Source organism: Harmonia axyridis, chromosome 3 (genome assembly GCF_914767665.1).
Source record: "Harmonia axyridis chromosome 3, icHarAxyr1.1, whole genome shotgun sequence".
NCBI lineage: Eukaryota > Metazoa > Arthropoda > Insecta > Coleoptera > Coccinellidae > Harmonia > Harmonia axyridis.
Genome location: NC_059503.1, coordinates 51,732,908 through 51,749,411, shown reverse-complemented (window position 1 = coordinate 51,749,411; position 16,504 = coordinate 51,732,908). Strand labels below are relative to the sequence as shown.

Here is a 16,504-nt window from a genome sequence, read left to right as displayed (position 1 = left end):
GTGCTTCCCAAGCAGTGTGGTGTAAACAAACTCTTAATGTTAGTGCCTACAATTGAAACGAAGCCGTCGGCCGTCAAATCGGATAGTGTCGTGAGTCGTCGGGAATCGAGAATTCGGAAGCTTCGTTTCAATTGTAGGCACTAACATTAAGATAAAGGTGTTTGTTTTTCTTCCGACGTCGTCCGACCATCGGACAACGTCGGATCGGATCGGATCGGGAGAAATGCGGACCTAATGTAGGTGCGGCCTTATACAGTGTATTTCCAAAATAGAAGTGAATCTTGAAGGAGGTGTTAGTATCAGTAGTATCACTCATTTGCTGTCGATTGAGCCAAATTTATTGAAAACCGAAAATCAACAGTTTCAGATATTTGAGTTCTTTTGTTTTACAAAAAATTTATATCCTTCATTTTTCGTCAATTTTTTCTACGCTGACCAAGTTTGATTTAAATTTTGGATTATTTTCATTAAAGAAGGATATGATATGTATGAAAAACCCGAAACTATGTTGTATATTAGATGTTGGAAGAATAAGTTTGATTTGAAAGTTGGTATATTAAGGGAAGAATTGTAAATTTCTAATATAAATTTGCCTGCAACTTTCGAATTCCACAATTTATGTACAGCAAAATTATTTTAAAAACTAAAGACAATATAACAAATATAGGTTCTAATTTGAAAATCTCGAGTTTTGATGAATTTGTGTTGTCCAAGTTCATGATCTTCTTATGAACACTCCGTACATTTTTGGTTCAAACCGCAAACAGTCTTATAATACAACGTATTTGCAGAATCGAAAAAGAAAAATATTTTCTCGAAAAAAGCTTTTTCTGCTAAAATATTCAGAAAATGTGAGTGTGCATCTCCACCATTTTTTTATAAGAATCCCAATAACTCATGAACCGTTGAGTTTTTACCCAAGATATGGATGGCATATTGCCGAAATTGACATCAAAAAAGCTATCTAATGATGCAATAATATACTGGATGTGCCATTTGAAATAAGAAAGTAGTATTCTATTACCGGTATAACCGGAAGTTGTATAGATCTGAAAATATTTTAGGGTGAAAGATCATTGTCTCAAATCCCAATATGCAAATTTTCAGCTCAAAATTATGATTGGTTTTCTATAAACTTCTAATAGGCCATCCCGGTGGATCACCCTGTATACCTACCATACTAACGAATTAATATATCTGAAAAACTGTGTATGATGAAACAATTACTATTATATTATTTTGAAACCATCATAGAGACTATGTACCTGTCTTTCCGAAATGACAACATTATAATCTTCAATGTTTTTTCCGTCTAAATTTTAGTTATGACAGTTCATGTTCTAGATCCGGTCATCTTGAATTTTATGCTTCATTCGTTATTCAACGTTTTTCCAATATTGGAACATTAAATGTGATCGCCTATAAAGGTTTTTTCGCTGTCGATTTCCCTATACATATTGGTTACATTCTATGCGACTTTTGCAGTGAATGCCAACGAAGCAGAGGAGGAAGATGAACACGAGTTTTATGATGCAATAAACGATAATCCGGGAAGTCCAGGAAGTACAGGAGATAATTGTATCACCTTCAATATACCCACAGGTAATACGCATAGGAGACACAGTTCAGGAAGCTCAAGCGAAGTAGATGAAGCTCAGGAAACAAAACATGTAGGTATTTACCATACATATTAGAAGAATTTTGTTTAAAAGGGTTACCTTACTCACTAGGTTCTTCAGTACAGATTCGAAACGAATCTGAATGAACGGAATAACCACAGAATTAGAGAATAGTTATTTATAATACAAGTGCAGAAGGCATTGATATTCTACCACTCGTTCATTCCAAAACTCGCCACTTCGTGGCTCGTTTTTGAATTTTGAACTCGTGGAAGAATATCAATGCCTTCTGCACTTGTATTATAAATAACTATTATAGCACTTCAAAAATTGAAAGGTTTTTCAATCGTATCTCAATCACATGGGCATATAACTTTGCTTCCGCCGTTTTTTTTTTCCGAAATTCGAAGTTTTAAAACTGGTTATACTTTTATGATTAAAAATATTCTCTATCGCTGGCCGCTACTTTCTCCCATCTTTCGGGCAGCGTACGAATCCCGCGTTGAAAAAACTTGTCATCTTTTGAAGCGATCCACAAATCGATCTAATTTTGTATTTCTTCATAAGATCGGAAGTGCTGGACAGCCAGGTCGTGTGTCATCGATCGAAACAAGTGATAGTCTGAGGGAGCAACGTCTGGAGAATACGGCGGGTGTGCTAGGACTTTCCGTTTCAACGTTCAAGTATGTCTTGACCACTTTCCCATCATGGGTTCGAGCATTGTCATGCTGTAAAATCACTTTATCATGTCTCTTGTTGTATTACGGCCGTTTGTCTTTCAATTCTCGACTCAAACGCATTAATTGCGTTCGATAATGATGAATATTCGGTTTGTCCGTCGAGGTGGAAGCATGTCCGGGATAGCCCCATGAGTTGGGGTAATGAACCTATTTTTCGTCTCCAGTTACAATACTATTCAGAAATCCCTTCCGTCTTTGCCTTGCAAGCAGCTGTTCACAAGCAAACAAACGCCGTTCAACATGTTTCGGCTTCTACTCGTTAGGCACCCAATGTCCTTGTTTGTGAATCATTCCCATGACTTTCGGGCATTTTGAAATGGCTTGTTGCGTCACTCCTAATGATCCTGCCAATTCTTGTTACTTTTGAAACCAGTCTCGATCAAGTAATGCCTCCATTTCTGCATTTTCGAAAACCTCTCTTCCACCGCCATGCTGGTCTTCGAAGTCAAAATCACCATTCTTCTTTTAAACCACCATTCTTCCACTAATAGCGGCCTCACCATATCTATTCGAGAGCATTCGATGAGCCTCAGCCGCAGTTTCTTCATATTGAAACAGAAAATCAAAACCTGATGAGAATTCGGCTCGTAAGCTGACATGTTCAATCGAGAATAACTTTATGATGCAGTCACAAATCGACTAATATTTCGATGGCGTTATGTTTACAAATACCTAAGCTTATTTATGAAATCTACGATCTATTTATTTCGACTACCACTTACCGCTACAGCCATCTATTGCAAAACGGCGGAAGCAAAGTTGTAGACCTAATATTTCAGTGATGTATTTCAAAATGTTGTCATTATTATGGAATAACCAATTTTTCTAAAACACAACTTTAAGCTCTTACCCTTGTCATATTATTAAAATACCTAACCCTACAACTAACCAACATCTTGAAATCGATGCAGGTTGTTATTAATACTTCAGGATATCAATAAGCCATGTAGATATTTGGAAATTAGTAGTAATCACTTCTGTCGACCAGTCGATAAAAATACAAGCAGAAATGTTTAGTTTTCTTGCCAGCCGGTTGCTTATTCTTCTTCTGTTCTTTTCATGAAGGTTGTGGTAGTGACAGAAAAGGCCAGAAAGATTACCCATCCTGAACAACCAACTAATAACATGCTGTCCAAATCGTCAGATAGTTCCAGAAAAAGGAGAACTAGGATACCGGACAAACCAAATTATCCTTTGAACCTGTGGGGCATCATGAAAAACTGCATAGGAAAAGATCTGTCGAAGATACCGATGCCCGTCAATTTCAGCGAGCCTCTGTCCATGTTACAGCGGCTAACGGAAGATTATGAATACGCTGACATCTTAGACGTAGCTGCCAAGTGAGTAGATCATAATATTATACACTTCCCCAATAAATTATCGCACCACAAAAATTTAGGTGAAAGTTTAAGATACATTTTCGTTAAAACTTCTTGTTCGATTCAAACTTTTTGTTTTATGACAGGTTACTTTCTCCTGAACGTTAGTCTGTAAAACGCATGCGTATAAAAACATGTATTTTATATATACCGGGTGTGGCAATTAAAGCCTGTTTTTTTTAATAAAATTTGTACCACTCTGTAGAGTGAAACAGTTGCATTATCATGTTGGAATTAAACTTTAGCCTTCTCTTTTTTCAATATTTTCATCTTAGATTCACTTTATTATCTCTCCTATTACTCGAAAAACACTATTTCATAGCATAACATCATTTTATGACGATTTAAAATTAACGACGAAAAAACGAAACAAAATAAAAAGAAAAAAGTTAAACGATAATGTCAGTAGCGAGTATTTCCATCCCTAGCACAATAACTTCTTGGCAACGTTGGCCCATACATTTTTGGGCAGGTCTTACCAAATTTCAATAAATCTCTGTCGTACATTTTCCAAAGTATTCGAGATATGTTCCTCTTGTAATCTTCTCCCAAGAATATCCCAGAGATTCTGGATGGGATTCAAATCCGGGCTCCGAGCTGGCCATATCAATACTGACTTCCTTTAGATAAATTCTCACAACTCGTGAGTCGTGAGGACAGGCATTATGTTGCTTCAATAAAAATCTTTGCCCTATATATGGCGCGAATGGCTTTTTATGTGGTTTTAATATCTCCAATATGTAGCTTTCAGTTATAATGTTTCCATTAACCATCACAAGTTCCGTGCGACAAGTCAAAGAAATGAAGCAGTTGTGTACTAACATGAATCTTTCACCAATTATCCGGTAATTCTAACCTTCCTCAAACAATTTTACTGTTTGAACACATTTGTGAATTTATTTGAATACTGGCTACTGTATTATATTTTGATTATTTAGAAGTCACGTACAGGCTCACGCCTCTGTGATTATATGTTTATACCCTGTAGCTTACAGAATAAACCATTTTATTATTATTATTCTTCACGTGTAAGCTTTAGTGATCCTGTTGCATATTCGTTAATAAAAGAATTTGCAAAAACATACTACACTGACACTAAGTATTCGCATTTGACATTTGACAATTACTGGTACTCTTAGTTTTTCCATAGCTTGCTACTAAAATTATATGTCTAGATACACCCTGCTACTTCCGTGTTGATAATGTTAATTAAATTCCATGAAAGTCATGCTATGAAATGGTGTTTGTGGAGTAATAAGAAAGATAATCAAGTGAACCAAAACAGAAAATGTTGAAAAACGATAAGGCGGAAGTGTAATTGATAATGTAACTGTTACACTCTTAAGAGTGTTACAAATTTTATGAAAAAAAAACAGGTTATAAAATGTATTTTATATAATACATGTTTTATACGCATACGGTTTACACACTAACGTTCAGGCAAAAATAACCTGTCATTCAAAAAAAAAAAAAAACCTTCAAATCGGACAAGTAGTTTTGACGAAAATGTATATTCAATTTTTGCCTATTTTTCGGTGGTGCGTTAATTTCTTGGGGAAAAATATTTATTTTTATTTGTTATATAATAATTGAATATTGCAAATCATTATTCCAGATGCACCGACCCATGTGAGCAGCTAGCTTATGTAGCGGCTTTTACTATTTCAGCATATTCTACAACTGCTATCAGGGCTGCTAAACCATTTAACCCACTGTTAGGTGAAACCTATGAGTGTGACAGAACAGAAGATTTAGGTTGGAAAGTTATCAATGAACAGGTAGGTCTGAAGACAAACACTATGATTATATGGAAATTTTTATGATATATACTGAAGTAGATTTTTTCGAAATTTCAACACAGGAAGATCACAAAACTATTCCGTCATAGAGGGTCATACTAGAGGTCATTGAGTCCAGTCAACTAGGGGTCAAAAGTGGATGGTTACTGAGCTTTGGGGGTTTTCCGAATTTTCAGAATATCTCTGGGTATTTTGGGAAAATAATTGTGTAAAGACTATTTGAGTGTGAAAATTCAATCGATGGTTTCTTGAAAGCTGAGCTGAAAAGAAAAATGAGGGTTCACTTTAGAAAGGAGAATGATCGCCCGAATGATTTTTTTTGGAATTTTTTTTTGGAATTTGTGTTTTGTACGAAAAAACTTCATGGAACTTGACATACAAGTTACGTACATCAATCCCTTGTTTCATTAGCTTTCTAATTGCATTTTCACACTCAAATAGTCTCTTTACAATTCATTATTTGCCGAATAAATCCAGAGATATTCTGAAAATTCGGAAAACCGCTATAGCTCAGTAAGCATCCACTTTTGACCCCTAGTTGAATTGACTTAATAACCTCCAGTAAGACCAGAATTACCAAACATCCTGTATAACCCTCATTTATAAGTTATAAAATACTGTGTTACGAAAAAATGAATTTCAGTTTTCTGGAATTAATAATGTCAAAACCACTGAACCTGTACTTTTTTTTATCTTCAATTTCACTTTCAAGGTTTCGCATCATCCACCCATGGTCGCTCAATTTTGCGAGGGCAGAGGGTGGACCTGTTGGCAGGAATTCACCATGACATCAAAGTTCAGGGGCAAATATCTGCAGGCAAGTGATGTTAGTTCGTTTTGATATACTATTATCGTTGTCGCTTTGTTCTGATTAACACAATAAAGCGAAAAAGTACTCGAGCTGCCCACGCATCGATTCCTAACAATCATGAAGGTTTGTTTGTGAAATGGTTTCCCCTCTATGTATTATAAGTTGTGTTGGAGGTGTGGAAATGAGACATATAGGTTTACCATAAGATCACATTGCTTTTGCATATGCTGCTTTGTTTATACAATCGCTTCAAATTCTGCCGATCTTGGAGGATTAAAATTATATTAGCTATAGTTCTTTCGGCTATAATTTTTTGAATTGTAAATTCAATGATCATTAAAACAACTCAATTCTTATTCGAAATGATTAGAGACGCATGACGCAGTGCAAGGTATTAAAAATGATCCCGTCGGTCCAATCATCTAAAACTGTTATTACAAACAATTTTACTGGTTATTGGCCTGCATATCGCATGAAACCCTATTTGGATCCTATAAAACGCTAGTGCTTTTGGATTATTATTATTTGAATCGGGGTAGTTGCCACTCAGTTGGACTTCCGGGAACTGCGACCACATGGATCTTTTGTTCTTAACCCTAAGCAATCGAAACAGACAACATTCTTAGGAGCCTTGACTGTTACCTCATGAGTATCCAGGACTGAGAGAGAGAGAAAAATTTATTGATCATGTAATCATATGGCTATCGACCACAGTCTTCCAGCCAGTTACATTCAGTTTTTTATTACATATAATAAGGAAATATTAAAAAAAAATAATAACTATTATCCTAGTGATTCTAAATATTCAAAAACTGTCAAAGCAGGCAACCTTGCCTTTGGTGTAGTTCCTGTACTGCATATGTAATGGTGCATCAATTTTGGTTAGTGATGAACTTTTTGCTTAGTTTTTGCATTCTTTCCAATATTGGTTCTATTTTTATTGTCTGATATAAAAGCTGATAATGGGTTGTAGAGAGGTTTGTTGGGATGTCTTGGTTTTGTAATCTTTCGTAAGCAAGTTATTTTCGCTACTTCAATCATATTCAGAGCTATTTTCGTTGAATTTGAGAATATTATATGTCCATAGTCCAATAACCCAGGACTGATTTTCCCATGTGAGTGTTTTTTAGGTCATTTAACCCCGAACATTTGCACATTATGTGTTCCTTATATTGGTCTCTTCCAAGCCCACTGCAAGGCTCAGGGCCAGCAGGTGTTGACCTTGATGCTCTTTTCGCAAGTTCATCAGCATTTTCATTTCCTTCAATACCAAAATGCCCCGGTACCCATAGAAGAGTTACTTTATTGATTCTGGCCAGGTGCTATATGGTATTATGACACTCCCATGTCAACAGATACTCCTGGCTATATAATTCCAGGGTCCTCAGCGTGGCCTGGCTCGCCGTAGTGATATAAATATGCCCCCCTTTGAGGTTTATTTTAAGACACTCTTGAGAGCACGTATAGACAGCTAGTGTCTCGGTTTGTAAAATAGAGGGCTCACTTCCCAGGGCTTCAAAGATCCTCATTTTAGGTCCGTGTACCCCAATACCTGTGCCTCTTAGATTTCGTTCCATCGGTACACCATATGGAGGACTTTTTGTCTTATTGTTTTCAGCGGGCTACATTTTCTCTAATAAGAATATACGTTCAAGGTTTGCTTACCATCTGGCTCCGAAGGCTTATAATTTGTTACCTTTGAGTATCAGAAACATTAAGGTCCATAACAAATTTTCAATGCAATGTAAGATGTTTATACATGACAACTATACTTTATTTGTGGAGTTGATTGATTTGCGGGTTTATATTTGTGTTTTTTTTTTTTTTTTTTATAGTATAGGGAGGATATTATGGTATCTATAGGATTATAAAGAGAAGGAATCATTGATAAAAAGTGCACAAAACAAGTGTTAAATCACTTAGCTACATGTTTGTGGTTTTGTAGATGAATAATGTATGGATTGTTATTTCATTATTGAAGGGACGCAAATCAGGTTCCGAAAATCAAGCGCCGCTGAAGCAGTTGTATGCATAGCTCTCATAACACCAGTACAGGCCAGCCTATGCCATTTCTGCAGCCGGCTGCGTGTGGTGTCCTCTTCTGTTTTTGTCCACCATGCTAAAGACGCATAGGTGACAATGGGGAGTACTACTCGTGTGCACAACTACAATACCTTATCCAGTCTCATGTCCCATATTTTTCCAAAGAGTCTTTTGCAAGTTCAATGGGTGCAGTGGCTCTGGAAAGAGTCTGGACTATATTTCCTCCAGTTGTGTTTAGTATCCATGATAACACCCAGATATTTGCACTCACTGGAAAAGTTCAGAACCTGAGCTCTGAGGTTAAGATTCCTTCTTCCTCGCAACACTTCTTTATGATACTGATTCGGTCACTTAGTGAACTCTCATGTTTACCTCTCACAGTCACTGCTATGGCGTCTGCGTACGCCTGAATATTTAAACTACTCGCCGTAAGCCTCTCCAGAAGACCATCCATGACGAGTGCCTTTGGATAGATTGAGCCACTTAAAAAAACATCTGTGAAATTTCAAATTTATTTATATTTTTCAAATAAACGGAACCTCGAAGTGATGTGAGTATTTACACTAGGCGCATTTTGTCATTTATTTCAATTATTCAACAACCTGATTATAAAGGGTGAAGGACCATAGTGAATGATGAAGTAGTGGAATTATTAACTATCGATCAAATAGATAAGGGAAAAAATATACATCACTGAGATCCATCCAATGATGACACTTCTGGAGAATGAACCAGCAAAAAAGCGAAATATTGAACAATTCCTAACTCCGAAACTATTGGAGCTAGGAATTGGTCGTAAATAATATTGTCCATATACATTTCAATATACGTTTCTGTAGGTACGAATTTCTCAAAATTTGTTTCCTAGATTTTTACCTCAATAATTCATGGACCGCAAAAGTTTATATTAAATTTCATGGTCGTCGGACGCATTTTTGTTTCCATTCTTTAATTCTATATATTCCAGAAAGTATAAACTGGAAATTTCAGGAGGTTTAAAAATGTTATTCAGGAGGATTATCGAAAATAAGGAACCAAATATATTGACACTGTTGCCATATCATGTAATAAATTTAGTCAGTCAGTTGTCAAAAAATTAATTTGTTGAAATTATTTCTTTTGGGTGTAACACTTCTGATGTCAATGACAATTTGTATAGAACATGGAAAACTCTGTTTTCGAAAATTGTCGTAATTTGTCTTTTTGTGAATGGATATATTAATGTTTGTGTGCTTTTAACGTCTTTCATTGGATTTTTATTAGCTTGGACATGTGTTCTGATACATTTTCTTTTCCACAGATAATTCCTCTAGGCAGTGCATTTTGCGAATTTAAGGAATCTAATAATAAATATTCCTGGAGAAAAGTTACTACTACCGTTCATAATATTATCGTAGGAAAATTGTGGGTGGATCAGCATGGTACGTATGCAATATAAAGTTTTGGCTGAACATATGAATTTTGAAAAATAATATGAATTTAATGTATATTAATGGTTTCTCCTCAATTATGGTACATTTCTTCAATGTCTTTCAATTATACGATTCTGATTTCATGTTTGCTTTACAACTTTTTTAATGTCAGTCAAAAGACTTAATATGCTAGAATAATATTTCCTGAAAATATTTTGATGACTCCTTCGATAAAATATAAGATAATTTCTTATACTTTTTATACATCTTCATTGAATATAATCTATAATTTACATTCTTTAATTCTTATTTCCTGACTCTCTTGGATTGATTTCAAATAATCAATATTACCTTTTATTAAATAAACTAAAGTAAGAATATTATTATTATTTTTGTAGGTGATATGGAAATTATTGGGAGGGGGAATGCTGAAGGAATCAAGTGTCACCTAAAATTCATACCTTATTCATATTTTGGAAGAGATTCTCAAAGAAGAGTGAAAGGTGTTGTAATGGATGCCCAAGATAACGTTAAATGGGCAATAGATGGTATTTAACATTTTCTTTTCAATATTTGTACATAATTTATCTAGGTTATTTCGTTACTATTTCTGTATTTTTAGAATTTTGAGCCGGGAATGTTCTTAAACGATAGGGATTAATCGCTGATGACGAATCGAATTGAATGATGTACTGTTCGTTCTTCATAATCACGATAACTCAGAAATACTTAATAAATAATACTTTTTATTTCAGTTACAATAGATCCTAGCTTGTTGAGATTTCGCGTTTATACAGGGTGTTCCACCATTGACGCGACGCTTCATTACGGTCAAACGCTGAAATTTTGTTTTTTTTTTTTTCGATACAGGTTCCAGCTACATTCTCAAATTGTTTGGAAATACACAGGGTGTACCAAAAAAGTGGATATGGCTAAGCATATGGTTTTTTCTTATGGAACACCTTTATTTTTATTGAATTTTCAGAATTCATGGACTAAATGAACCAAGTTTGGTTGAAGTTTCTTATACTTTTCATAAATTGAGGGGTCTTTGGAAAAACCTATTGAAATTATGGGTATAATCCGTATATCGCCGAGATTTACAAAGCGGTTACTAACGGTTTTCAATATTTTGAGAATTTTATTTACTATGAAAATTTGTGCAATGTAACGAGCGTTCATTAAAATTCGTGGTCAAGAGTACTGTGGAGAAATTAGAGTGGACTTCCTGTGATTACAAGTAGCGCTTAGCTTGTACCATATATAGTTCCCAAATTCGAAGTATTTAAACAAATGTTAGTGATATGGTACAAGCTAGGCGCTATTTGTAATCACAGAAAATTCACCCTTATTTCTCCACAGCACTCTTGACCACGAATTTTAATGAACGCTCGTTTTATACTGACCGCTTGACACTTGTTATTGGTCAACAAAATTTTTCTTTGACAGAATTTAGGAGGTTATAAATGGTTTATCTCTTTTAATTTATAACCAACTAAAAGTTAATAATGGATCAGAAGGGTATTTGTTTCAAAATTAATAAATTAATATAATATTTGAGTGTCAGATGTCATGGAAACTGTTCATAAACGATAATCTGAAAATTAAATGACTACTGCCAAGGCTAGTGGGCGTGGTTACCGAACTTAACCAGAATAAAAGTACTGTTGCAGATAACCCACCGAAGTTTGAGGAAATAGTCGCTGTTTTTCGAGGAATATACACGGATCATCAACTTACCAACCATAGTAACCAAGGTGATATACGGACCTTACCCTAATTAACCTAATCTAAGAACCTTTGAGAAAGTAGCTCTAATGGACCCTAATGATACTATGTCGAAATAATTTCGAAAATTTTAGCGCTTAACCCTAATGGAGCGTCGCTTTAATGGTGGAACACCCTGTATAATATCAATTTGAAGCTGAAATACCGAAAGATCATCTTATATTTCAGTGACACAAATACCACTTAGCTCAAATATTGTGTGTAGTGAAGTCAGCAAAAATACATTGTTTCTGAAATATAATATCAAATAGAGTATTGATAATACGTCATATGGGCTCAAAACAGCTGAGTTGATAATTTGTCCATAATGAATAGAAATTTGAAAAAACATGGTTGGTTTCGGATGGGGCCATATTATGTAAAACGATCATTCGAATTTTCACGCTGATTTTCATCTGTAGGTACCAAAAAATATTGAAGCACCAACATTTCTTTTTTAGGTACTTGGGACGAACAAGTGGAAGTATCCCCGGTGATAAGCGATATGGGCACCCCCTCAAACCCCGTATACAAGACTGGATCTCCGGTACTAGCTTGGAAGCGCAATCCGATTGGTCCTGAGGCCGAAAATTATTATAACCTGAGCGTTTTCGCTTGTCAGCTGAACGAAATGGAAGAAGGAGTAGCACCGACAGACTCTCGCCTCAGACCTGATCAGAGGCTGATGGAGATGGGTAAGTGGGATGAGGCAAACGAGGAGAAGCTCAGACTAGAAGAGAAACAGCGCGCGGTGAGAAGACAGAAGGAGGCAGAAGCCGAGAAGGCTGCCAGTGAAGGTGAGTAATTCAAAAGGTAGTAAGTTGAATATGACTTATCGGTTTTTGGGTCTTAATAGTATTAATCGAATTCTTTATTAATTTCATTTATTTATGTAGATAACAAAATAAAGGGTTTTTCAATAAGCGGTTTCATTTTGATATTGAAAAAAAGAGTATATTTCAAGAGAAATCTTGGATGTTTATTTCATGGTAGAGAGGTAGGTATGCCATTAACGATGGAAAATGGCCGCGGCTACGGTTGCAGCACCTTATCCTTTTCCTTGATTGAGGAGTGTTGGTATAAACCTCGTCTTTCACGTGGCTCCAAAGAAAAAGGTCTAAAGGCGTTAAATACAAGATATAGGTGGCCAATTGTGATCACCTCTTCGGGAAATAACATTGCCAGGAAACTTTTCTTGCAAAATTGCGATTGTTTTGTTGCTTCTGTGGCACGTAGCGCCGTCTTATTGTCATCCACATCGATATCTTCCAATTCCGGTCATAAAAATCATTAATCATAGTTCAGTAGCGCAATTGATTCACTGTTAGCAGTTGCACCAGCCTCATTTTCTAATAAGTAAGTTCCAATCATACCAACAGCCCAAAAACCGCGGCAAACAGTGAGACTTTGAGGATGGAGAGGCTTTTCAACATTCTTTTTTGGATTTTCCGAGTCCCAAATGCGAAAATTCTGCTTATTAACGTTACACCCGAGGTAAAAATGGGCCTCATCACTGAAGATGATTTTTCGATGAAAATCCTGATGATTTTGATGCGTTTCAAGGAGCCAATCAGCGAAGATACGACCTTGCTGGTGATCGACCGGCTTGCTGAACTTAAAAAGTCTTGAAACCTAAGTCTTTATGCAAAATACGGTGTAATGTGGATTGTGAGATGGCAAATTCTCAAGATTGGCCATATCAATATCTTCCAATTCAGAACATAAAAAACCATTAATTCCGAAGATTGACGTAGAATTAACAAACTTGGGTTTTCGTCAATACTACATGATACAACAGTAATATTCTCAGTTGTTTTTGAACGACGCACACGGTTTCGATTCTTCACATTACTAACTTGTCCCAACAGCTCAAATTTTTCTTCCAGTTTCACTATTGCCGGCCCGAAGGGGTGCTTCACAAATCACAACGACCCAAAAGTGCTTCAGTTTTGCCAACTGCAAAATTTTCCCGATTTTTGTAAGGAATTTATCAATTTCAATGCGTTATTGAAGCATGAATCGTTTCATTTTTAGTAATGGCGTAGTTTTTACTTGTCAAATGTGAAAATATGAGATGAAACCTCTTATTGGAAAACCCTTTAGAATTCTAACCTAACACCCGAAGAGATATATGATATACCCTTCATCTTTTCAGGTCGTTCTTTTGAAGGATACAAACCGTTGTGGTTTGAACAGAAAGAAGATCCAGCGACAGGAACCATAATGCATGTTTATAAAGGAAATTACTGGGACTGCAAGCAAAAGCAAGATTGGTCTTCATGTCCAGACATCTTCTAAATAATGAGAAATAAGGATTGAACTTAATTTTCCCTTTACTGTGCCCTAACTAAGCCGTTTGCACATTTTGTCACTCGTAAAAATATACAGACCCTAAGTTTAAGCTTTCAAAAGTTACCGAGTAGCCACAATAACCAGTTGAAATATTTTGTATTTTCCATAGCTGAATTGTCGGATTGATGCTGTTGAACACCTGTGTTTTTCAAGAGAACATTTGTGATAGTATGTAAATAATTATTAATCTTAATTATTTCTTCACTTTTTTGCTGTGAAATTTTGAAACCATTCATTAAAATGAATGGTAACAGTGAAATTCAAAATTATCTATTGTTGTTGTATATATTGTATGATTCAGATATATAAAGCTTTTCGCTAGGTTCAATGAATAATTTTTTAATATATCAGTTAAATCAAGTAATGTGTTTTATTTATAAAAATATAAATATTGCAATTATTTGCAAAAAAATTAACTCTTTTGAAATTTCCTCAGTTAATATTTTTTGAAATACAAAAATTTATTAAACGACTATTTTGTTCCATTGAATTTGTAATAAAAATCAGTTCATACAGGGTGCTAAACTTTAGTTTTGGCACCTTCTCTTCACAAGATATTTAACTCAAATTGGCATAGATTTTTTCATTTAAAGTTTTTGTCATGTGATATGCTAATTTTAGATGCAAATCTACAGGGTGATATTTTTTCTGGAATAGTGCCCGCTTCTTTCCGCCAGAATATTTTTTGGTGTACCACTGGTAGTGAAAAAGTGTAAAATGATACTTGGGTCCAGTACTACATTTTTTGGTTTCTTGTTGTTTTGTGGTATCTGCTACCAATATAAGAAAGAAAAAAATTCTCTAGTAATCCTCAGGAAAATCTGAATTTATATAGAGATCCTGTTAGTGAGCTGTGATGAATAAATTAATCATAAGTTTTGGTACTTATTTACTCTATCTGTAGCAAAGATTAATAAAGATTCAATAAACTGGTATAATCATTACAAAAAAGTAGGAAACTACAAGAAACACCCTTTATCTTGACAACAAAGCAATTGCGGGCCAATGTTTATAGGACTTTTTCTTAAAATTATCTAAGGAACCTCTCCTTTCTTTTGTACCTTCAATTTATTTTAACTGAAAACTAGACCAAAATTTTTCAAATTATTGAGAAAAAAACGGATATTGTTATCATATTCCAAATGTTTTAATATATGAATCGAATTCAGAACAAGTAGATATCTATGAATTTTCAGACTTTTTTAATGAGGAAATGATATATCAACCACTATATGTATAGTAGCAGAATCATGTGATTTTATTCGATGGTTAAGATCTTTCTCATTTCATAAAGAAAGATATCCAGCCTAAGTAAGTAGAAATATTTTTAAAAATTACGACAAACTTTAATTTTCCAAATCTATACACATATATAAATCATGAAAACTCGTGCGTCTGTACATTAAATAAATTTACAAAAATTTAATGCAAGCGATAAAAATAGAGTTGTAGTGACTCAGTGTTTTCCCGAGAGATGGCGTCGTGGGCTGCGCGTCTCTCTCCAAATCGGCTCCTCTGGATATGTAAACCCAACTGTGCTAAGGCAAAGTCATTAGGGAGAAAAGCCTCCCGATCAGACAGCAGAAAATAGGAGAACTGAATTTATAGGCGAAGGGGATGTAAATTTCGGACATTAAAGAAAAAGAAGATCTGAGTAGACAAATTCACACATCACCATACTTCGCTATGGGGATGGTTGATTCCATCAGTGATCTCAGGGATGATGCATCGCAATCCTCATAGAGGGAGTGCACCTTCGAAATTCGCTCGCGACCACTACGCCAAAGAGTAAAATAACACATAATTAAAATATTAAAGCATTTTTTAAAATGTTTCGTTTCTCTCCCAAACTTCTGAACGGATATTTTTGCATTTTGCACTTTTAAATTAAACTTGACTTGAAAAATAATTTGGTCTATATTTTCTTGAAATCGAATGGAAGTAAAAAACTAGCTGCCTGCCTCGGCTACGCACGTTCTGTCAGGCAACCCAATATATCTTTCGAATTGTCAAATTATACTCTATGATTGTTCGCTCGGTCGGAGGAAGGCTTTTACTAAAATAATTTGTTGTATTAACCTTCCCATGGCAACAATGAACACAACAAAAAAAGAATTATGCAATTTGGTGCAGTCGTTTGAACGCGATGCCCTTTGTTATAATATCCATGGATCCTCTTACTCTGTGTACTATAATTAAGATGTCTAACACCCAGATCCAGGAATGTTCATCAAAATTTAATGCCGCCATTAAAAGACATTTTTTAATAAAAACCGATTCAATCCAATAGAATTGATAATGACCCATGTAGCACATGTACGTCCATTAAGATATACATATATCATGGACATTATGGAGGTGCAGAAACGTCCAAATCTAATAGAAAATGTATTTAACATTCTATGAGTTGAGATATAATGTATTGAAATAAACTTTTGTTAGGTTTTCTCTAAATCAATTCTAATTTTTGTCAAAATAACATTCAAAAGAGGATATCGCGACACACCCTGTAAGATAAAGTTAGTTGAGAATATGAAAAATAGAAAAATTGGTCATCGCACAAGCGCAGGAAAATCGAGTAG

General features: G+C 35.1%; 1 protein-coding gene across 7 annotated transcripts in view; it reads left to right on the top strand.

The window, feature by feature from the left end:
- LOC123676714 (oxysterol-binding protein 1) overlaps positions 1–14,282 on the top strand; it is a 43,207-nt gene extending 28,925 nt beyond the window's left edge. For 4 of the 7 annotated variants that reach the window (XM_045612865.1, XM_045612863.1, XM_045612861.1 and 1 more), the window contains 8 exons: positions 1,486–1,670; positions 3,425–3,699; positions 5,354–5,516; positions 6,250–6,363; positions 9,692–9,812; positions 10,202–10,351; positions 12,032–12,367; positions 13,726–14,282. In XM_045612865.1, coding sequence (XP_045468821.1) covers positions 1,486–1,670; positions 3,425–3,699; positions 5,354–5,516; positions 6,250–6,363; positions 9,692–9,812; positions 10,202–10,351; positions 12,032–12,367; positions 13,726–13,868 — 1,487 coding nt within the window. In that variant the 3' untranslated portion in view covers positions 13,869–14,282. The remainder of the gene's footprint in view (positions 1–1,485; positions 1,671–3,424; positions 3,700–5,353; positions 5,517–6,249; positions 6,364–9,691; positions 9,813–10,201; positions 10,352–12,031; positions 12,368–13,725) is intronic. The other 3 variants (XM_045612866.1, XM_045612862.1, XM_045612860.1) reach the window with 1 other exon arrangement.
- Positions 14,283–16,504: the final 2,222 nt, after the last annotated feature.